The sequence below is a fragment of the Penicillium canariense genome (genome assembly GCF_028826845.1).
Source record: "Penicillium canariense strain IBT 26290 chromosome Unknown utg000007l_segment0_segment0, whole genome shotgun sequence".
NCBI lineage: Eukaryota > Fungi > Ascomycota > Eurotiomycetes > Eurotiales > Aspergillaceae > Penicillium > Penicillium canariense.
Window position 1 is genome coordinate 2,419,320 of NW_026622734.1, and position 22,562 is coordinate 2,441,881.

At 51.2% G+C, this 22,562-nt stretch overlaps 6 protein-coding genes across 6 annotated transcripts; 5 read left to right on the plus strand and 1 right to left on the minus strand.

The window, feature by feature from the left end:
- Window positions 1–702: 702 nt before the first annotated feature.
- Window positions 703–2,210, minus strand: N7482_009891 (uncharacterized protein; the record flags this gene model as incomplete). Its single annotated transcript, XM_056692015.1, has 3 exons — window positions 703–1,549; window positions 1,618–1,695; window positions 1,753–2,210. The coding sequence occupies 3 exons, from the start codon at window positions 2,208–2,210 to the stop codon at window positions 703–705; spliced, it is 1,383 nt and encodes a 460-aa protein (XP_056539721.1).
- A 1,797-nt stretch (window positions 2,211–4,007) lies between these two features.
- N7482_009892 (uncharacterized protein) lies at window positions 4,008–8,017 on the plus strand (the record flags this gene model as incomplete). Its single annotated transcript, XM_056692016.1, has 8 exons — window positions 4,008–4,338; window positions 4,492–5,047; window positions 5,103–5,437; window positions 5,503–5,689; window positions 5,749–5,987; window positions 6,037–6,285; window positions 6,339–7,518; window positions 7,612–8,017. 8 exons carry the CDS (start codon window positions 4,008–4,010, stop codon window positions 8,015–8,017), a joined length of 3,483 nt encoding a protein of 1,160 aa, XP_056539722.1.
- A 723-nt stretch (window positions 8,018–8,740) lies between these two features.
- On the plus strand, window positions 8,741–10,553 carry N7482_009893 (FAD-binding oxidoreductase; the record flags this gene model as incomplete). The annotated part of the gene is made up of 6 exons (XM_056692017.1): window positions 8,741–8,914; window positions 9,007–9,223; window positions 9,300–9,682; window positions 9,759–10,120; window positions 10,221–10,331; window positions 10,415–10,553. 6 exons carry the CDS (start codon window positions 8,741–8,743, stop codon window positions 10,551–10,553), a joined length of 1,386 nt encoding a protein of 461 aa, XP_056539723.1.
- A 3,125-nt stretch (window positions 10,554–13,678) lies between these two features.
- On the plus strand, window positions 13,679–18,229 carry pex6 (AAA family ATPase peroxin 6; the record flags this gene model as incomplete). The annotated part of the gene is made up of 3 exons (XM_056692018.1): window positions 13,679–13,868; window positions 13,975–17,719; window positions 17,779–18,229. The coding sequence occupies 3 exons, from the start codon at window positions 13,679–13,681 to the stop codon at window positions 18,227–18,229; spliced, it is 4,386 nt and encodes a 1,461-aa protein (XP_056539724.1).
- A 408-nt stretch (window positions 18,230–18,637) lies between these two features.
- On the plus strand, window positions 18,638–19,849 carry N7482_009895 (F-box protein; the record flags this gene model as incomplete). The annotated part of the gene is made up of 1 exon (XM_056692019.1): window positions 18,638–19,849. The coding sequence occupies one exon, from the start codon at window positions 18,638–18,640 to the stop codon at window positions 19,847–19,849; it is 1,212 nt and encodes a 403-aa protein (XP_056539725.1).
- An 892-nt stretch (window positions 19,850–20,741) lies between these two features.
- N7482_009896 (3'-5' exonuclease) lies at window positions 20,742–22,362 on the plus strand (the record flags this gene model as incomplete). Its single annotated transcript, XM_056692020.1, has 2 exons — window positions 20,742–21,285; window positions 21,344–22,362. The coding sequence occupies 2 exons, from the start codon at window positions 20,742–20,744 to the stop codon at window positions 22,360–22,362; spliced, it is 1,563 nt and encodes a 520-aa protein (XP_056539726.1).
- Between the last annotated feature and the right edge of the window lie 200 nt (window positions 22,363–22,562).

Here is a 22,562-nt window from a genome sequence, read left to right on the forward strand (position 1 = left end):
TCGACGGGACCTCATAAAGCTACAATTGACTTAGGGTTTCCCCGAGACGTAACCCTAGTCTTAATACCTGCAGACAAGGTAGGTCAATACCGTTGGTAAGTTTTTAGATCCCTAGGTGTAATATTTCTGACTGGTTACCTCATATATCCGAAACATGGCCAACAGGAAGAAAACCCGTAGCGACTTCATACGTTCGCCTGAAGTTCGTCTTCGCCGACTAATCGCGCTAACGTAATTCCCTGTTGACCGGGACACCCAGCGGTGTTAATTGAACTTTGGGGGCCGGAGCCATGAAAATAAAGCTTGGGCCCAAGTCACGGTACCTGGGGGCCTCACCGCTAGTGGCTGGTCTCTGGGACCCGCTTGGACTCCATTGGCAATTCACATCTTCCTGTTTTATGTCATCTCAATGGATTGAGCTGGGAGGGTGGACCATAGCATCGCCGGCACAATATTCAAGTAGTATGTACGGATATACACAGGAAGATGAAATCGGCTTGACATGGACCAAATCAGTATAATCCGCCACCACCGCTTGGATCAACGTGAACGAGATTGAGCTCAAGATTCAGCGTCATTCAGCAGGGTTCACTAGTGTGATCGGAGGTCAGTAGGGCCCTACTAAGCTCTTAACTGTCTTATTTAAAATTCAGAGGGTAGGGAACAGAGAAAGTCGAAGAGGCCTTGTACCTGTCATTCTTTTCACAACATGGCCGCAGGAGAGTCGCCATTGCAGTAGCCCCACAATCGACTCAAATCCTTCACCTTCCAGGGAACCCCGTTGGTTCTCGCCACTTCAACTTCCGAAATCCTAGTGCCTTCTGGCCTCGATGCTTTTACTTGGCTCTCCGTCCGCACTGATGATCGACTACTTGGAATTCTTGCCTCGGGCCCGATGCTTCCTGATGTTGCATCAAGGGTCTGATCTAGCCCCTCCCTGGCTTCTGTACCGTCACCTATCCTGACATCCATCTCCATAAAATCGCCATCGGCCAAGCGACGCACAAATCGTCCAGTTGGATCAAGTGGGAACATGTTATCAAGATAGTGCTGATTGAATTGGTGCCCGCGTCCAGGCCGTTCAAAAACGCTGCCCATGAATCTGTTCGCCAGCGGGTCTTCGGTGACTTTGCGCATGAAGTGCAAAACCCCCCATCGGCTCACAAAGTCCTCGCTGTTTGCATAATGCTCAATATGGGTCACTGTGCGCTTGTTCCGCGTTTGCAAATGAGTAGAGGTCGGCTCTGAGCCTGCACCTGCACCGACGGGAATATGAACTCGATACGGGTTGTTGAAGTGGTTCGCGGCGTTCCCGAAGGTGTAGACTTCTAGCTGTTTGAGCAAGTCATGAGGTACTTCATCATAGAGCCAGTCGAGTATCATGCCACCTTCGATGCCGCCTTGAGAATGTAGGATGAGAACAACCTTCTTGATTCCGGGTGCGTAGAGAGCCCTCTTAATGAGCACGTGGCACTGGCGGATATTGGAGTTACTGTAGAGTAAAGCGCGTTGGATCAGGCATTGAATGACATCGAAGATGATGCCGTTTCTGGTGCCAGTTAGACTCAAGGACTCGGACGCCTCAACATGATTCCCGAAAAGATTGACGGGACATACGTTCTATTGTGCACCCCTACCACTGGACGGTGAAAGGTTCGTGATATTCTATCAATATTACTTTGCAGCCAGTGTTTCCTGTGAGGGCATCTTAGCAAGTTATGTAGACTCTGGGAAACCGCAATGGAGACACACCCCACCGCCACGCCGTTGAGGAAGATCCAGCTTTCATCATCGTGCCGTCTCCAAGTGGCAGAATGATCGTCCTCAGTTGACTTGAGACCGTCTTCGGGAATGTTGCCATTGAGCAGCTTGCATACGGACGTGTTCAACGCGAGGAATAGTCCAATGTAGAAGATGTAGAAGACGAAGGGGACTGTGATCAGGAATGGGAGAGAAATCAGGAAGAACGATTGTGCCACGACGAGAATAGTATGCAGGAGGATGTCATAGATATTGGGCAGGGACGGATAGAGTTCGTCCAGGCCATGGGATAGACAGGGCCACAGTGGAAGGACAATATTGATCAGGTAGGGGCTCCATCGCAAGAACAGCAGGCTGTCGAAGAGAAAGAGCTTCCAAGGGGAGCCTGTATATGACAGAGGAGCCACTGTCTCGCTAGTAGTTTGGGAGCCGTAGAATTTCACTGCCATTATGGAAAAATGCAACTCGGGTAGCCTGTTTGGTCTTGAATGTCAGACAAATTCGATAACCATCATGCTTTATATAACAGGATACAGCAGGTAAAATGTAACCTGACCTGCCAAGGGATTCTGCGTACTGGCTAGTACAGAGGCTATCCAGCTGGAGTGTGTTGGTTCTCGATTATGAGGATCTGTTGGGAGAGCCCCAGGGGTCTGCTATAGTGTGTTACGACGCTGTACTTGTGAATATACCCGAATTACCATACAAAACCAGGAGGAATGGGCGGACGCTGAATCAGTCTGTCCGTGGGTCCATACTGGTAAATATTCCATCCTCAGTTCGTCATGACCTTTAAACTTTTGTGCACGTCATGTCCTGCCATGTCTGGACATTTCATACGGCTGCCTCAAGTCCTATGGCCAGTAATGTATTCTAATCACCTTATATGGGAAGTCAAGGATTACCAAGGATGCACAGAAGTCATAGACGTAAGTAGGCTGATTGGGTCTCTTTTTGTAGAATATTACTCCAGGGTGATAACTTTGAATGATGCTAAACGACGTTCTGATCCCAGAAATGAATTAAGTTTTGAGGTGCCTCTGTTTTGTTCTAGAACTTGACCTCGTGGAAATCACAGAACTCAGTTCAATCCATGTGATGAATCATGTCTATTGCTGCTTCTGGATACAAATATATTTTAGGTTTGTTTAACCCTGCTCTTTGTCTTTGGAAGTGACATCTATCCAACTATTACTGCTTGGTGGCAATCCTCACATGGCGAATCTCTACAGTTCTAGACCTTCATCTCATAAGGTCACGGAGCTCAGTCAGCTTATACGGTTGTAATTGATAATTTTCTCAAGTTTACTTGGTCCATGAGGTCGAGAACGTCACAATGTAGGGGATCCATGGATTCGGGAATGATTGGTTCTAGTGTTATCGTGGCCCCACTCGTTCTGACATGGGATCCAGTAGTGAACAAACTACACTTTATATAAGCCGCGGCTGAAATGGACTTGTGAAAAAGTACTCCTTTTCATGGCTAGATTCGATGTAACAACTTGAAGTGTGGATAGTGGTTCGCACTAAAATATTGTACACAGCACTCAAATACCGATGACCTCATGCGACCCGACACCGAACCTTTTGATCCCAGATGAGCTCTGTACAAGCCTATCTGTCAATTGAGAGACAAGCAATGAAAGCAAGCGGTAGCTCCTTTAATGACAAATTATGAGCGAAGGATGATGTCCAGATTGTAATTGCATATATTGTTTTCAAATAAGGCCCAGAAGACGAAAAGAACGGGAAGCTATAACTATCGATGATAGGCATGTGAAACCTCCGAGCTATAAAGGAGTTGGAAGTCTAGAAGAAAGATTCCATTGCACCGGCAGCCTCCATGCCAATCGGTGTCACACTGGAATATATCCGAGGTGCTGGGAGAAAGACGTAAAACAGAGAATTATGGCCAGCGATATCCGGCCTCCTCTTGTTGACGGTGACGAGCCCTGCAATCCCACCGGCTTATTACCCTCTGACTCCCGGTCTGGACGTCCCCCAAAGCTCAAGGTCTCCAAACCGACCACAGATGGAAACTCATCAGACCCCTTCATCACCACCAAGGGTCAAAGACCTAAAGTCGATCAACCACCGTTGAAAGACAAAACCAAAGCCAAATTCAACAGACATGATACATCACATGCTCGCTATCCCCGTATTTCCCGCCCTGTTGAGCTCATGCGAACCTCCTATGACGTTGTCGTCATTGGCTCTGGATACGGCGGGGGGTCGCGGCGAGTCGAATGGCGAGGGGTCGGCAGAGCGTTTGTTTGCTGGAGCGCGGCAAGGAGAAATGGCCCGGGGAGTTTCCAGCGGGACCGCCTGATGCCGTGAAGGAGCTGCATGTCAGCGGGGAATTCGCTCCCTGGAGGACCAAGGGCAAGTGGGCCGAAGGAGGAGATCCGACAGGACTCTACCACCTGGTGGTTGGGGAAGGACAGAATGCGTTTATCGGGAATGGTCTAGGCGGAACCAGCTTGCTGAATGCGAACGTCTTCTTGGAAGCCGATCAGCAGGTTCTGAACATGAACAGTTGGCCGACGGAGCTGAACGATGAGGCGGCATGGAAAAAGTGTATGTTTTTTTCCTCTTTTCTTCTACGGGCAGCCCAGAACTGGGGGATTTCAAACGATGTGCTCGATACAGGAGATTGCTGGTTGTGATTTCTCCTCCTTTCTTGCTGGATAGGAGGATCTGGAGAGTTGGAATTGATCTAACATCCTACAGATTATGGCCGGGCCAGAGACGTTCTGGAACCTGCTTCGTATCCTCTTGATTATCCGAATCTGCCAAAACTGGATCTACTCCAGAAACAAGCCAATCTTATGGGATGGGGCGAGAAATTCTATCGCGTTCCGCAGACCACTCGCTTTGTGGATGGACCCAATAGTACTGGAGTCGAAATGCATGCTTCCACCGGCACCGGCATGGACGCCACCGGCATCAATGACGGGAGCAAGTCGAGTACTTTGGTGAATTATCTCAGCGACGCCTGGAACTGGGGCGCGGAAATGTTCTGCGAATGTGAAGTGCGGTATCTCAAGGCAGCCCCGGATGGAGAAGGATATATCGTCTATTTTGCTTGGCATGGCGGCAAGCGGGGAGCATTCAAGGAAAACATCTACGAGGACTTGATGTGGGTACACGCAAGAAAATGCGTGTTCCTTGGGGCCGGAAGCCTGGGCACCACCGAGATTCTTCTCCGCAGTAAACAGATGGGCCTGGAGATGAGTGAGTGCATCGGCACTGGAATGAGTGGCAATGGAGATATCCTCGCATTTGGGTACGTGGGCTCCTTTTTCCCCCGTGTGTTCCATCCCTAACACGGTAAGGGATAGCTACAATACGGACTACAATGTCAACTCTGTTGGGCGCCCATTTCCGTCACCAGAGCGTCCCATCGGGCCCTGTATCACCGGGGTGATTGATTGTCGGAGCCAACGTGATCCGCTGGATGGGTTCGTCATCGAAGAAGGAACCATACCACAAGCGCTGGCTCCGTTATTCGAAACTATGCTTGAACTCTTGCCCGGGCAGATCGCTCCCAGGGGACTTGGTGTTTTTGAAAAGGTCAAACACTTGTTGGCAAGGCAGGGCAGCCAGCTTCTGGGTCCATACTTCCGCAAGGGGAGCACTGAGAAGACTCAGGTATATCTCGTCATGTCGCATGACAGTAAGTCGCCTGTTACATTCTCTTTGATGTCTCGATGCAGCCATTAATAGGACTTGTGACCTTAGGCAACCAGGCGACTCTCACGCTTCAAGATGATAGACCGATACTCAAATTCTTGGGCGTAGGCCGCTCCGAGCACGTCGAGTACCTCGATTCAGTCCTTGCGCAGGCGACGAATGCTGTTGGAGGAACTTACGTGGGAAGTCCCTTCTGGGCTGCTCTGGGGCAGCAAGAAATTACTGTTCACGCAATGTATGTGCTGTCGGATCCCATTATGCGAATGCTACCTATAGCTGACATTCTTCTTGCAGCGGTGGAGCCTGTATCAGTAGAGATGGAACAGGTGCAAATGGCGGGACAAACCATATGGGCGAGGTATTACAAGGCGACGGCACTGGCGTACATGAAGGTTTGTATGTCTGCGACGGCGCTCTCGTTCCCACGGCTCTCGGAGCCAATCCTTTCGCCACAATCACGGCATTGGCCGAGAGGTCAGTCGAACTGGCTGCAAAAAAGAGAGGTATCGACATTGACTTCGATACGAGCAATGGTAAGTTAAATCGAGTAAATTCACTGGTGACGATATTTACTTGTAATAGGCATCTTAAACCTATATGGGGAACCCAGATTCCCGGTGATGGATCATGCAGACATTAAAACCACGGAAGAACTCATAGATTTGGCCAAGGATGACCAGACCAGTGGAATTGGGTTTACGGAGGTAATGTCTGGCTTCATCCACATTGGAGATGATGTTAAAGACTTTGATCTTGCCACCAAAATCGCTCGCAGCGAATGCGAGGCGGCCAGGTTTTTCCTCAGTGTGAAGTCTTGGGACACCGAAGATTGTAATTCTACCACATCCCAGGTTTCTTCTCTGTTGCAGGCTAACTTCCCCAAGTGGTCTCGAGCAGCGCTCATTCCGCCATGCTGACCGGCTCCTTCTCCTGTGCAGGACTTAAGGGTCCATTCATGGTGCATCGGGGCGATTTCCAGCTCTTCAATCAGGATACAAGAGAACCAACTACTCGGAACTTGACCTATAACTTCGAGATGATATCCCCATCTCGTGAGAAGCTCTGTTTCAATGGTTATAAAGTTGTCAATCCCTCCGTTGCTTTTGATCCGATTGGATTTTGGAAAGCGACATCCACTCTGTACGTCACCATCACAGTACCAGACGGTAAGGTCATCGGACGCGGTACGCTTCATATCCAACCAGCAGACTTTGTCTCGGAACTTGCAACACTCGAACCCACTGGCCGCAATCTGTACGCAAAGGTCAAATCCGCGGCCAGCTTCCTTACCTACTTTACTAGAGAGGCCGCTAAGATGTTCTTCGCGCCGTTGACATGCCTCCAATGGCCCAGTCCCACATTTCATGGCTACGGCAACGTAACGGAGATAGCCGAGACATTCACTGTGATCGCCTCGGATGGCATCCATTCCACAATGCAAATGTGGAATCCACCAGGCAGGGACGGATCCATCGCGAGACCGACTATTCTCTTTGTTCCTGGCGCTGCAGTCGACTATCAAATATTCGGCCTTCCCACTATCGAAAAGAATGCCATCGATTATTTCCGCGAAGCGGGCTACCGGATCTACTGTGTCACGCATCGAGTGGGCAAGACCATGACGGCCATAAAAGGAGATACCACCTTCGACGCGCGGCTTGACATCCTCGCTGCTTTGACCAAAATCCGCGAGTTGCATGAAGGGCAGAGACGCGGGCAAGCGGAGAAGATCTACGTGATTGCTCACTGCGCTGGCTCTGTCGCGTTGTCCATGGGCCTTCTGGATGGTAGCATTCCAGCCGGGTGGATCAAAGGCATCACCGCGTCAAATGTCTTCATGAATCCGATATTTGCCAACGTCAACCGGGCCAAAGCTTCGTTACCGATCCCACTGAACAGCCTTTACAACAAGCTCGCGGGTTCGTGGTTCAGCTGCACTAGCAGCCTCGGCGACTCTCTCATCCAACAGATTCTCAATCAGGTCTTACGCTTCTACCCCGTGGGAAGCAAAGCAGAGATCTGTGATTCAGTCGTCTGCCATAGAAGCAGTTTAGTTTTCGGCCGGTAAGTAATCTGTTGTCATCTGCGCTCATCCCTCAATTCCCGCTCCACCAAGAGAAGATTACCACTAACTGTTGTTGCTTCCATTTCCCACAGCCTCTGGACGCACAAAAACCTCAACGAGCCAACTCACGCACAGCTGGCGAACTTCCTAGGCGGCACATCCATGCGCTCCCTCGGTCATCTCACGTCCATGGGTTGTCTCGGTCATGTAACCACCAACCCCCCCACATCGATCAACCTCGTGACTCCATATAACATTGCACGCCTTAAAGGCATTCCCATTTTCTTCTTCTCAGGAGCAAATAATGCAGTGTATGCACCTGAGAGCACGGATGTCTCATACACCATGCTTCGGGATGCACATGGTCCAGATGACTACGAGAGGGTTGTCTTCGAGGGAAGAGGCCACCTAGATTGCTGGATGGGAGTCACTGCCCATACGGATGTGTACCCCAGGGTAAGAAAGCATGTAGATAAGCTTATGCTTGGTACTTCGTGAGCGAGTGTGTGCATGTTACCACACAACTACCTCTTTCTTTGGTTGGACTGCATCATCTATGGCCGAAAGCAGCAGCAAGTTTTGCAAAACAGTGGTTGAAGACAGTGGAAGTGAATGATCCACAAAGAGCTGTCAGCAGACTGTATGGAGCGCTCTGGACTCCAAATGACAATTTTGCAATTAGTATATTCATTCCAGAACCTCGTTTGACACTTTTTTTGACATATTTATGACGTGAGATAAAAGAGTAGAATGATCGCCCCTGCTGAATGCAGCACGGGTATGTGAAGCCTGAGCTTTCGTTGGACGGAATGAACATTGTCCTTTCATACTTGCAGATGATCCATAAAGTCCTGTCAGCAGACTCTTTGGAGCGCTCTGGACTCCAAATGACAGATTTACAATTAGTATATTCATTGCAGAGCCTCGTTTGACATATTTATGACGTGAGATAAAAGAGTAGAATGATCACCATTGCTGAGAAATGCAGCACGAGCAAGTGAACCCTGAGCTTTCTTTGGATGGAATGAACATTGTCTTCTCATCTGGTATGTGCATTCCCTGTACTGCGCAGACCAGCTCCTCCTTCCCTTTTCTCAGCTCAAAGTTTCGGTGAGTATTCGATCAATATAGTGTGAAGGACTCAGTGTGCAAATAATCAAGGTGTTTATGACGACCGAAGACAAGGTGCTCGTGAACACGTTGCTTTCAAGTCAAATCATCATGAATCTGAAGGATAAACTGAAGAGCTTGGACAAGGTTCTCAATGAAGGGGCATCAATTAACTTCCCTGGCGACCCCGACTTCTATCCAAATACCATTAGGTGGAGTGAGTATGCAGCACCCCAGCCAGGCGCGGTGATCAACGTAGCGACAGAAAATGATGTCCAAAAGACAGTAGGTGGAATTTCCTTAGAGTCTCTGATGATTGGAATGTTTCAGAGATGGACAAAATGGCGAGAGTTGATTCAGCTGCTGACAATGGCCAGGTCCAATGGGCTATCCAAAATGACGTTGAATTCCTCGCTCAAACTGGCGGTCATGGGTGGACAACATCATGGAATCTCGGAGATTCTGGGATTCTCATCAACTTGAGAGGCTTAAACAACGTAGCCGTGAACCTCAAAGAGGGGTGGGCCATCATTGAAGCCGGGGCTTTGGTTGGTGAAGTCATCGACGCGGCCTATGCCGCAAAAGCACACGTCGGTGCGTCGATTCTGCATGCGATAGATTGGTTGATCGTACTCTACCCGACTAATGGACTAACTCACTGAATCCACAGTTGTCGGCAACTGTAACTCCGTTGGCGCCTGTGGCGCGATGCTTGGTGGCGGCTTCAGTCGACTTCAAGCCAACTACAGCATGTCCATTGACAATGTGATATCTCTCCGGCTCATCACTGCGAAGGGGGACATCATCACCGTCTCTTCGTCCGAAAATGTCGAGCTTCTATGGGGTTTGAAAGGAGCCGGACATAACTTTGGCATCGTGACGGCGGCGAAGGTCAACGCATTTCCGCAAATCAACAACGGCATACACTGGGAAAGCACCATGATCTTCCTCCCAGACCATATCGAAGAAGTCACTCAGACCATCAATGATCTTGACCTGGGAGAAGGAATGTCAATTCACTACGCTTTCACCGGCCTGCCACCATTTGAATTCGTATGTGATCCCTCTTTTTGCTTGGCCTTCGGTACATGTCATGAAAACTCTAGCGCTAACCCATATGGCTTTACAGCCAGGGGTCATGCTGGAACTGTGGTATGCCGGTACGCCTTCAGATGCGCAAAAGGCATTTGCTCCTCTCTTCAGCCTAAGGCCTATCTACCAGAAGAGTTCGCCAACGCCGTACAACAAGATCAACGCGGTTCTCGACCGCGGCCAATACAAAGGCGGCCAGAAGCCGACGTGGTCCGTCGCTCTGGAGAAACTTGACCCTGCGGCCGCGGGGGAACTATGGAAACACTATCTGGAGTTTCGCCTACTTCATCCATCCGCCAAGAACTCGGTCGTCATGTTCGAATGCTACGCCTTTGGAAAAGTCCGCCAGGTGCCGGATGAGAGCACGGCATTCCCTTGGAGAGCGTTGAACTTTCACGTGTGAGTCCTTCCAATTTACACGACCATTCTGGGGATGTGCTCCTCGTCCGCTGGCTTAATATGGCCAAATCAAATCCTGACGATAACCTGCCTCCACCAGCTGTGCCTCTGTTTTCTACTCTGACCCTGTACTTGATGAAGCTGCCAACATGTGGGGCGACAAGTTCCGGCAGATCTTGCAAGAAGCGTCTGGTATGCGCAAGAATAAAGTGTACGTCTTGCACCGTCACGCCGCCACGTGCACCCTATGGATTTATTCTTTCCATTCACCTGATTAACCCTTGCGTCATCTAGATATGTCAACTATGCCACGGGTACTGAGCCCATCGAGGAAAAATATGGCTATGATGAGGATCGGTTGAAGAAACTGAGAGATCTTAAAATGGTGTGGGATCCTGAGGGGAGATTTAGTCACTATCATCCCATTCACTGATGAATATATATATTGTGCTTGCCAATGAACCAGTTCTGGTTGTGGGAAATGCTCTTGGGAACAACGCCATATCTGGTGTAATCATGTACCGGCTTCATTGAATCATTATTCTGCTCCCCGCTGAAAGAAATAAAAATATGAGTGAGTGATAAAACATAAACTCAAAGTTGATCTTGTACAGGCCAGATTGACCATGGTCTCGCGACTTGTATAGCGCGGGAAAAGTCACCATCCATTCGGATCGCGTAGGACACCAAGGTCTAGGCCTGAGAAGTATGCACTTGTGGGGTCAGTGCCCCACCAAACACAATATGCTAAGCTCAGATGATGATGATGATAACTCTATTAACCTAATGCAGCCCAGATAGTGCGCAATGGCTATGTAGGCGCTTCCTCTGGCGGAAGCAAGAGCTAAGTAAACACCCACCAAAATATAGTAGATAATAAATACAAAGGGAAATGGCATTTTACTAAATAAATACAATTAAAAATTAGCCTAATATAGTACCTATGAGATGATGCTAAAAACCATAATTAGGGGTAAACCTTGCCCCTAAAGACTCAACTATATAATAGTTATAGTTTTAAACTACCCAAACTATAACTAAACTATAAACTACTATAGTTCCCTATTAGGGCCCTAATAAGGTGTTTAATTTCAAACCATCCTGGTTATACCTCGATATATTAACCTTTTGATCCCACTCTGAAAATGTGCTCGTTGGAGTTGGATACAACTAGATTAACACGCAATCTCGCCGGGCCTCCCGCGGAGATTAGCTCCAACAAAGTGGCGCCGTCCCAAGTCGCCAGACAAGGGAAGCGAGTTCAGGGGGGAAAAAAGTTCAAAATTTTGATTGACCATGGAGGTCCCCATCGGCATGTTGATTCCTGTTCAGTCATCCTGTGCGCTGGAATGTAGCAGTGGGCATGAATGGTCGGGCTGATTAGTTGGGGCGGCAAAAATCTTAGCCCTTATTGACTACTAAACTCAAACGAGGGCCGAGACACATGACTCGGCTGTAACCGAGAGGATTTTCGCCATTTATCGATCGCATCTGATCTATTGCTGTTCTACAGACACACAGCCGTCCTGTCGACATCAATTGGGCGCTTGTAGACAGTTCGATTCTGGTCCGTCGCAGTCGGATCACAGGCTGCGGCTGCGCATGTGGGCGGGCATCTCTTCGCAGGGCTTCGCAGGGCTTCGGAGTCCACTCCGAAACTCAGACGCCATGAAGGGTGGAATCGGGGACACATCGAGTTTTCACCCGTGGGAATCGGGATGCCGGGTTGTAAGACGTCCCCCGCACGGAGGAGTCGTCTCTTCTGCGCTAGCGTTGCCCTTTTACAACCCACTGTTCTCTGTAAGCCCGTGGATGTGCGTGACCTGCGCGCGAGAGTGGTGGGCGTTCGGCAAGTTCTAGCAATCAATAGGGCTTATTAGAGTTAGTATTCTAGCGGTTTTAGGTCCGGGGAACTATAGCGTTAGTTTATCTTAGTAGGGGAAGGAACGTTTCGGATCGGTCGGAATTAGTTAGGATTTATTAGTTTTGGTTCGGGGTAGGTTATAGTAAGGCAAGACGGCGGTAGCGTACTACTTGTATCTATATAGCTTCGATAGTGATAGGCAAGGGTAAAAATAACCTTCGTTATATATTACGATAATAGGAAAGAGCTAACGAGAAAGGTAACTAGGTATATTTAACGAAACAACGAAGGTAAAAAAGGAAGAAACTACAGAGGCTCTAGCAACTATCTTATAGAGGGCGTATATAAACAGGCCCTATCAGGTTAGCTCGGTCGGGTGTTTCCATTACTCCGCATCCATCAGGTGATCTCCGTCCATCGTTCTGTCATGCGTCACAAAATATAACGTAGTCCACGCCCGGTCGGGTCACACGGCCGGTCGGGTCACCCTAAAACACTATATAAACTGCAATTTTTTCCAATATCATACTTCAACGCTCAAGGCTAATTATATAGACTTAAGGTATCTTAGTGTTTAATATATCATACTAGGTATTTTTATTAGGTCGAGAAATATTTTAGGGTATTATAAAGTAGATATATATATCTTCATCACTCGATCGGAGCGTATTCTTGGTAATAGTAGTAATTAATCATTTTCTGAATATATTAGCTATACTATACTATTTCTAATACTAGGAAATTATTCTATACTAAAAATTAAGCAGAATTGTCTTCTTGTTGTTGATATATTATAACCTGAAAAATCGCATTTTGTATGGTGTTTGAGGGTGACCCGACCGGCCGTGTGACCCGACCGGGCGTGGATTACGTTAGCTAAATTATTAGTTTATATAGCCGAGGAAGGTCTTAGTAGAATTATAAATATATAGGGGACCATACGGGGGACCGCAAAGGACTATAGGGAGCCGTAGTATAGTCCTAACTACTTCGAAAAAAGACTAAGGACCGGAGGGCCCGGTCCCAGTCCTAAGATTTAGGACCAGACCCGGTCTTTGGCGAGGTCTAGGTACTAGCGCAATATGTTTGCACGATCCCGGTAGTTGAACTGGTACAAGGGCTCAAATCTACAGGCAGCGTAAATTCCCTCAATTTGGGGTGATTTACACCCCAAGATATAATGATCTCATCCAGTAGTGCTACGTGCCCGCTGCTGTTTGATCGGATCACAAGCCGAACCACCAGTGGAGTCAAAGGAGAAGTCTGTGAGGAGATCTATAGCCCGCGCAAGCAATATAGCGCTGAAATCACCCTGCACTGGAATTTCCTGACCAGCAGCATCATGTTAGACATGGCAAACTAGAGAGAATGCGACCGATCCTAAACGAAGCCGAACGCCGAACCCCGTAGTCCAACCAAGCGCATCGTGGACCTCGGCTTCGGTACAGCCAGTGGCAGAATGGCGGGCGGTGCCGAGTTGCCCGCGTGTTGTCTTCCCCCGGATTCTGGATCCGGCGCATTTGTCTTCTCCCCGCGCCTCCACGTTGCAGACACGAGTTCCCGGCTACTGTCGAATGGTGAGCCGGTGACCTACTCAGGTCTGGATACCTTACTCCTGCATCATCTCTTTCCGCCCTGCCCCAATCCAGCCTTCCCCACGGTCTTTCCCGCCGGCAATTGGAGTCACCGCGCCAATGGACTTTGACCATTACGGACAGAGCTCCCAGCAGCCTCGACAACGGCGGAAACGTGTAGTCAAAAGGAGACTGCATAACAAACCTCCGATTGCTGCTCGGCTGGCGCTAGACCATCAGCTTCGCGGGAATGTCGGCCTCTTATCAGAGGACTTGGCTAAGGATCTCTTTCCGCAGCAGTCGCTTCAGGGTGAGTAACGAGACCTCAGCTCAGAGACCTCAGCTCAGCGAATGAAATTGCGATTGCGATTAACCATGGCATGGCGGCTGACTCGATTGCTTTCGCTTTGGAACAGATGTTGCGACGCATGACGGAGTTCACTATGTAGCCGTTTCCCCACATTCCCCGACCTCTTCCTCGGTGGAGGACCAAGCTTGGACGATACTTCCCGTGCGGATTCACAGCTCAGAACGCTCTCAGACGCCCATATCGCAGTCAACTGTTCTCTTCCCTGACTCCGCCGACACCCTGCAGCCTTTCCTACAGGCGCTTGGAAAGCTCGACGCATCCCGGAACTCCTTGCAGACTCACCGGGCGGTGGAGATCCGGCTGCTGGATGTAGCTCCGCTGCATCTTGAAACAGTTTTTGTGACTGTCGAGCGGCACCTCCTTCGTCACCATGACGATGTACAGAACAAGTTTGGCGGTGGGTTTCCGTCCAGTGCTCACGGACTCAACGGAGTGTGGTCTAAGACTGGCAAGACCGCGGATACAAGAAAACCTTCGAAAAAGGCAGCGGTGGACGCGGAACAGCGGTTGACTGCGGCTGTGCGCGAGGCATTGGCTGCGCAGCGACTCGTTCATATAGGGGACGTCCTTCCACTTCCTCTTCCGCCGCATCCAATCACCTATGCGCCCGCGCCGCCTGCTCGCATCTCCTTCTGCGAGCCGGTATCACAAGGCCTTTTGATGCCAACAACCAAGGTAGTCCTTGTTCAAGCTCGCTCGCAGGGCAACCGCGCACCGCAAGCTCTCCCCCCGCGGCCGACGCTCCTGAGACAGGTCGCCGAGGATGAGGCCGACGATACTTCCAACGAGCAGTTCTACTCCGCTGCCGAAGACAAGGCCGGAGAGAGCGGCACTGAAGTCGAAGCCACCTCTGCGGCCGAGGAATCAGAGACCGAGGGCTCGGTAGGCTCTATGAGCGACGACTCTGATGATTCACTGGAGGACATGATCTCGCTCTCAGCCCCCGAACTTCCCCAACCCCCATCCGGCGTCATGTCCTCCATCACTTCCGCTACACCCCGAGCAGGTGGTCGACGGGTGGATGGGACCCATACCCCAGGCTCAGTTGCGTCCAATTTTACATCAGCAACCATGAGGCCCGGTCGGGGAGGCGGGAAAGTTTTCAGGGTTGAAGGACTCTTGCAAGAAGTCCCGAATGAGGTCCTCCACCCTCGCCCACGCGACGATGAAGATGTTGATTCCTTCATCTTTGTCGATATCAGCACCCTCGCTAAGATCGGTTGCTTCTCGGGTGACTGGGTGCGAATCGAAGCGGCCGAGGAGCCCCAGATGAACATGTTCGCCTCGCTGAAGTTCGGCAGTTTCAATGATTCGCCCGAAGACGCTGTGGATTGGCGGCCCGTCAAGGTCTTTGGCCTACCAGGGCTCCCATCAGCGAAACCCCGGTATGCAATCAACCACTCTGGTGCTCGCCGATCGAGCCTCTCACAGCTTGCGCCGACGCGTTTGACGCCTTCTGTATTTGTGCCTCCATTGCTTCTCAGCAACATCGAGAACCCCAAATACCTTCGTATATCCCGGATGACATTTGCGCCTGCCAATGGCGTGTCAAAGCCCGGCCTTCTGCACCACATGAAGAACAGCGCTGCCAAGAACCCTCCCCTGGCGAAGGAGGTCACACTTCTCAAGATCTCTACGCCTCTCTCAATGGATCGGATCCTCCAGCCCGCGCTTTTTGCTGGACTCAAGCAGTACTTTGAGTCCCGCCGACGGATATTGAAGAGTGGCGATCTGGTCGGTATCAGTGTTGACGTGGGATTGGGCCGATCGGTATTCTCTGGCACAGCCGGTGGCGAAAATGCAAACCAAGAAGACGACATCATCTCTAGGCTAGGGCAAGGGCCTAACCCGGAGAGCTCGGAGGCTCGCAAGGTTGGCGCTGCCTGGTTCCGTGTCGGGCAAGTAGTCCCGACTAGCATTGACGAACTGGAGGAGACGGGCGAGGATCCATGGGGTGGAGTCGCGGTCATTGATCCCAGCAGCACTCGCATGGTTCAGGCTGGCAGCGATGTCAGTCGAGTGCCCGGTATTCTGGGTAACGGCTGGGAGTACTGGCTCGGCGTTAAGACGATCCCCAAGGCCGTTGGTGATGCGCCAGCGCCCCATGGAATCATAGCAGAGCCTCCTCAGTCATTCATTGCGCCCTTGCAACAACGTATCCGAGATTTGATGGCCGCCGCAACAAGCCCGCGTGCTATTCAGCTGGGCATGAAGCCCGTTGTTATCCTATTGAAGTCGCAGCAGCGACATATCGGCAAAGCGACTGTCGCCACGCGCGCATGCGCCGATATCGGCCTCCATACCTTCCCCATCGATGCCTATGACATCCTGACCGAGGGAGGTGCAAATGGCGGCGACGTCAAGACCGAAGCTTATCTCAAAGCCCGTGCTGAGAGGGCATTCCACTGTGGTCCGAACTGCACTGCCCTGCTGATTAAGCATATTGAGGTATTAACGGCTGACCGTATTGTGACTGCAATGAATGATATCCTCAGCGAGGCTCGGGTCGTGATTGCGACGACAACCGATGTTGAACAGATTTCGGAGGGCATCCGCAGCATATTCAGCCATGAGTTTGAGATGGGGGCACCCGAGGAGAAGGAGCGTGAGGGTATTCTGCGGAACGCAGTCGCGGAGCGTGGCATCAAGCTGGCGTCCGATGTTGAGCTGGGAACCGTGGCGCTGAAGACTGCCGCATTGGTCGCAGGAGACCTGGTCGACGTTGTGGAGCGTGCTGCAGGCGCTAGAACTGCCCGTCTAGAGAAGCTGGCAGAGACTGCAAGCAAGCAACTCTCTGGGTCCGAAGTTTACGTGAGAGACGTCTTAATCGCTGGCGGAGATGGGGCCCGTGGAGTGAACAAAGCCGACTTTGATTTTGCAGTTGAGGCAGCCCGCAAGAACTTCGCCGACTCTATTGGCGCCCCTAAGATCCCCAACGTTGGCTGGAATGATGTGGGCGGATTAACGAACGTCAAGGACGCTTTGATCGAGACAATTCAATTGCCCCTTGAACGCCCGGAGCTGTTTGCCAAGGGTATGAAGAAGCGCAGCGGTATTCTGTTCTATGGACCACCTGGAACCGGCAAGACGCTGCTTGCCAAAGCCATTGCTACTGAATTCTCCCTCAACTTCTTCTCTGTCAAGGGCCCCGAATTGCTCAACATGTATATTGGTGAATCTGAAGCCAACGTGCGGCGGGTTTTCCAACGTGCCCGTGACGCTCGGCCGTGTGTTGTGTTCTTCGACGAACTGGATTCAGTGGCGCCCAAGCGTGGCAACCAGGGAGACAGTGGCGGTGTGATGGACCGCATTGTCAGCCAGTTGCTTGCCGAGCTGGATGGCATGAACGGCGGAGAGGAGAACAGCGGAGGCGTTTTCGTGATTGGCGCGACCAACCGCCCGGATTTGCTGGATACAGCACTTCTGCGCCCTGGTCGTTTCGATAAGATGCTCTACCTCGGCGTGTCAGATACGCATAGGAAGCAAGCAACGATTCTGGAGGCACTCACGAGGAAATTCGCCCTCAACCCTGACGTGTCTCTCGACCGCGTCGCAGAACAGCTTCCGCTGACGTATACTGGTGCTGATTTGTATGCCCTTTGCTCCGATGCCATGCTCAAGGCCATTACCCGGAAGTCCACGGCTGTAGATGAGAAAATCAAACAGCTTCCGGGTGGTCCTGTGACGACAGCCTACTTCTTTGATCACTTGGCGACACCGGAGGATGTTTCGGTGACGGTGACAGAGGAGGACTTCCTCTCCGCGCAAGAGGAGCTTGTTCCTAGTGTGAGGTAAGTTAATAACCGAGTGTCATGGCACCTTGTATGATGGCGGGACTGACGACTTCCAGTGCCAAGGAATTGGAACATTTCGAACGCATTCGCCAGAGTTTCGAGTCCGTGGACAAGCAAAAGCAGGATCCTGGAAATACTGGCCCCCAAACGATTGCTGACGCCATGGAAGGTTTCAGTCTGGATGCCTCATCGGCGCCTGTGGAGACTCCGATGAACGACGGGGACGGCTCCTTTGCTGGCAGTCTTCATGGCCGCCTCAAGGGCCTGAAGCAGTGGCCTGGTGGTATTGTTCGTAGTGCCAGCGGCCAATCTGTTACCAGCAGCAAAGGCAAGGGGAAGGGTGTTGCTGGGAAGAAGGACAAAGGCTCACGGGCCGGAGGGGATTCTGATGCATCCCTCGATGGAGATGATCAAGAGATGGCCGATGGCCGCATCGAAGACGAAGAGGATGACGATTATGTCGTTCGCACCGAACACCTTGCCAACCCGATGGAAGAGGTTGAGTAGGGAGTATCGTAATGACGCCTGGCAATGAGCCCTTATACTAGCATCGCAGTGTGATACACATCAAATAAACTGCAATTGTTCAACTCATACTTCGGCTGGCCTTTTATGTTGTTGATCCACTTATGCAAACATCTATCTCGTTCCTCATGAGGCTGCATGCCGTTGTTGTTGACTCCTATGAATAGTTGGGGCGCGTCATGAAGTTCCATGGCGCTTGGTCGTCATCGCCGCGACGACATTTTACCACTTCCGTCCCCTCTCTCTTCCCTTTTCTTCCCCTTCCCGATGCTATCACCACATCTTCTTCCTTTCACCTACGCTAGAACGGGTCAACTTGCCCTTTCTCAACCTTGAGCGTTTTGTAACTCTCTTCACACATGATCAACTTCCCTATCTCTGTTTTTCAGCATGGCCTTTCACCTTACCTACGAAGAGAAGATGATTCTACTTCCGTGCTGGAAAGAGGCCATTGACCCTGCCAACTGGCAGAATCATAACGAGCTCCGCAAGGTGATTGCCCTCAAGGGTATCGATAATCCAGAAGGCCTCACGGCCCGAATTGACCGCCCGCGCACCTACCTTCCGCCGGACAGTGTGGTCTCCGGTCCTGGAGTCTTGTCTTCCCTTCCGCTCGAACTCGTGTACCATGTCATTAGCTTCATGGATCTTGCGTCTGCGGAGTACTTTAGCCAGACCTGCCGCATGTCCCGCTACCTGCTGGAACATCATGTGTTCTACAGTGTTATTGCACGGTTTGTCCCTCGATTGAGAGCAATTTATGCCCTCTGCGGGTTGAAGGGATGGAACACTCTTTATGGCCTTGCGGAGGAGTTGCACTACCCCTACTGCCGAACCTGTGGCCGACAAGGCACAAGCCTGTTCCTGCCCCTCGGAGAGCGTGTCTGCTACAACTGTAGCACTCAGAACCCGGCTTTCTGGTGCCTGTCCGTTTCTGATGCCATGAATGCCTTTTGCATGTGTCAGTCGCAGGTCGAGAGCCTGCCTCTTGTGAAATCCCGGATGACAGTCTTCTCAACCGCCAACTTCCCAGAGGTCATCGCCGATGATGAGAGTGTTCTCGTGCCAGCCAAAGCCGCCTTCCTCGCCGCCCTGAAGATCTGGGGTAGCCGCGAAAACATGATGCGATATTCCAAGCCCGGCGACCCAGACGTATATGCCGATTCGACTCTCGACGAGGTTTTGGTTGGCGCGTCCTTCCGGTTTCTGCGCAACATGCAGCTCAAGACCGCGGATGACCCCAGCCAGCTTGACGGGCCGGTGATTTACATGCACCCGCGCATGTCTAGCCTGGTCACTGTTCCGTTCCCGTGGGTCCCGCGCGACAAAGATGACTGCGAGCACCGCTACATGTGCCGCGGATGTGACTGGCTCTCGAAGCAGTGTTACATCGGCCCCAACCTCCTCGAGTACTCGGGTATTGATTCGCGGCTCCCTAAAGCCCGCCTGGATCGTATTATCCTGGGCCGTCGTGATATCGCCCACACCTGGGAGGAGCTGAAGGAACACATTGCCACTTGCGCCGGAGCTGGAGTGTTACTGCGCATGTACATTCTCGAGAGGGACCACGAAGATGGCATGGGGTCCAGTCTTTTCTGGTAAGCTTGGACGCCCAAATGGTCGGTACTTGCCTCTTTATGTTTTCAGGCCTTGTCCCACGGTGTGTGCAGAGTGATCGTATGTGATTGCCTCATTCCTCGCGCTCGCTCTGGCCGATCCCGCGCGGAAAAGGTCCCGGACGCTCTACGACATGACGTCTTCGTTTCGTGACGCATAGGAGCGGAGCTTACTTCCAGGGGGTTCAAGTGGAGGAGGAACGGATTGTGAACGGCCCATGTGGACAGTGAGATCCTTGACGCCGCTCGCCCATCCCATGAGCTTACCCTTGTGACTGTATTTTTTTTAACCAACTTCATGTATTGTATTCCATCTTACTGGCCTTGTGAATTTCAAGAGACTTGAATTATGGGGCCTCTGTCACGTAGCATGGACAATTTAATTGCGCCCGCTAACTTAAAAGAGTAGATCGTGCATGCTCACAGACATCGCCAGGCGAGAGTAGACTTGGGTCCGTGAGATAGTTTCCTGTTCATACCGTTGAATGTTCAGATGCAAGGAACACGGACGCTATCTTGTGGGCAGGATCTTTCGGATCTGAATTCACTTAGCACTGTAAACGAACAAGATGCCTATCTCTTGAAAGGGCCGATTAACTTGCCCGAGGGCTCAGACCGCCATAAGACTAGTTATATCTAAGACTGCACTGTCGATGGGCTTTTCTCGAAAGGTTCATGGCAGCCGCACCATCTAGAGTGTATGGTGACCTATCGTGACTCCGGACCCGAGGCCACAGCGGGCGCCAAGACACGGGCACGAGGTGCAACCCCTGCCTTGGAGGGTGCCAATCGCTCCATGCAACGCCGCGCCAGAAGCTGAGTAAATTCACGCCAGACTTCCAGCGCGAGGAATCATCTTAATGCAATTGCCTCAAAACATGTCAGTTGCAAACTCTATGGGAGGTCTCCACCAAAATGGCCAGGAATACGGTGCCCTTCCAGGGGTCAGCCCATTGCATCCCGAAATCCCCAGCGGAAAGCCAAGTGTTTCGAAGACATTCGCGTGTCCAGAATGCCCCCAACGTGCCTTCAAGAGCATAGCAGCGGTTCGGAGCCATTTTTCATCCCAGGGACACGTCTCGACGGTGTGCGTGAAGTGCAGCCGAGTATTCCAGAGCGCGGATTCATTGATCCACCACCACCAGAAGCACGACGTGCCAGGCAAGCCTTTATTGTTGCAGAAGGCACCTGCCGAGCCAATCTCGTCGACAATATCGACTCCAAACCCAGGGCAGATTCCATATCGCGGACCGCGTCCCTCTACCAACCCATCTTTCCAGGCACCTGCCGCCCTGCCAGAGCCAGCCATTAAGCGTACTCCGAACTCAGCTCAAGGACCGACTCCTGTACCAACGGGCCCGCGGATTACTGCTTCTCAGTCTTCTCAAAGTTCACGTCATCCTGTTCACCCCAGAGGACCAGGTATGACCTTGATGAGTGGTTGGTGAAACCGAGAGAGTACTAACCAGGCGATCCGTAGGTATCAGTGTCAGCTCATCTTCTATTAAGGAGAATGCCTATCCGATGATCCTTGCACTGGAGGAGCAAGAACTAATCCTTTCGTCTCTGCTCAAACACTGCCATTCAAATGACCGTCTTCGGGCACGGGGCTTTGCGCTGGAGTGCACTCCTCCCATTAAAAGACGAAACCAAGACAAGAAACCCCCAAAGCTTCAATGCTCGCTGCCACGGGCACGCTTTCAAGCAACGCTGGCTTCAAACCCGGAATGCAGCAAGAGAAAGGCCATCGCTCTCGACTGTGAGATGGTGGAATGTGGTGACCACATGGAAGTTGCTCTATTGAGCGCCGTCGATTTCCTCACGGGCGAAGTTCTCATCGACCACCATGTGCAGCCGACCGCGAAGGTGACCCGTTGGAACACCCGAATCAGTGGTGTTACGCCTCAAACAATGAGAGACGCTCGCAGCAAGAGACAAGTTCTATTTGGCTGGGAACAAGCACGGCGGCACTTATGGACCTTTGCAGACAGTGAAACGGTGCTGATTGGCCATTCTCTCCAGAATGATCTGAACGTTTTGGGGATTTATCACCAAAGGATTGTCGACTCCTCAATCCTTACCAGTGAGGCCGTGTTCCCCGACCAGGCGAACGGGCGCACGTGGGCATTAAAGACCCTGACCCAGGAGCTGCTCGGCTATGGAATCCAAAACAGCAAACTCGGACATAGCGCTTTGGAGGATGCACTCGCCACGCGGGGTATCGTCATTTGGTGTCTTCAGGATCCCGAACGGCTCAAAATCTGGGCGGAGAAGACTCGAGTACAAGAAGAACAACGCGTGGAAGTGCTACGGCAAAAGGCTGAGAAAGCACGAGAGGAGAGGCTGAAGAAAAAGAAGGAAGAAGAGGAAATGGCCAAGGAGAAAGATGCACATGAAGGAGTGCAGATGAAACCGTGCAAGCCCGGGAATCGACCGCGACCAAGGAATAATAAGCTAAATGAGGTGAAGCAGGATGACAACGCCGGCTCCATTTCCTGAAGCCAGGTCTCTCCTCTGCAGAGTTTCGATTCTACAAATCTTGGTCGCAGCGAAGAACTATTTATAGCTTAATCAGAATAGGGTGATAGACTGCGTTGTTAATCAAAGGATTTGGGTATACAAACTACCTGCTATATATAATTGATTTGCTTTCGCTCATACAAAGATATTGTTTTATGCCAAGAGCTTGGTTCATTGAT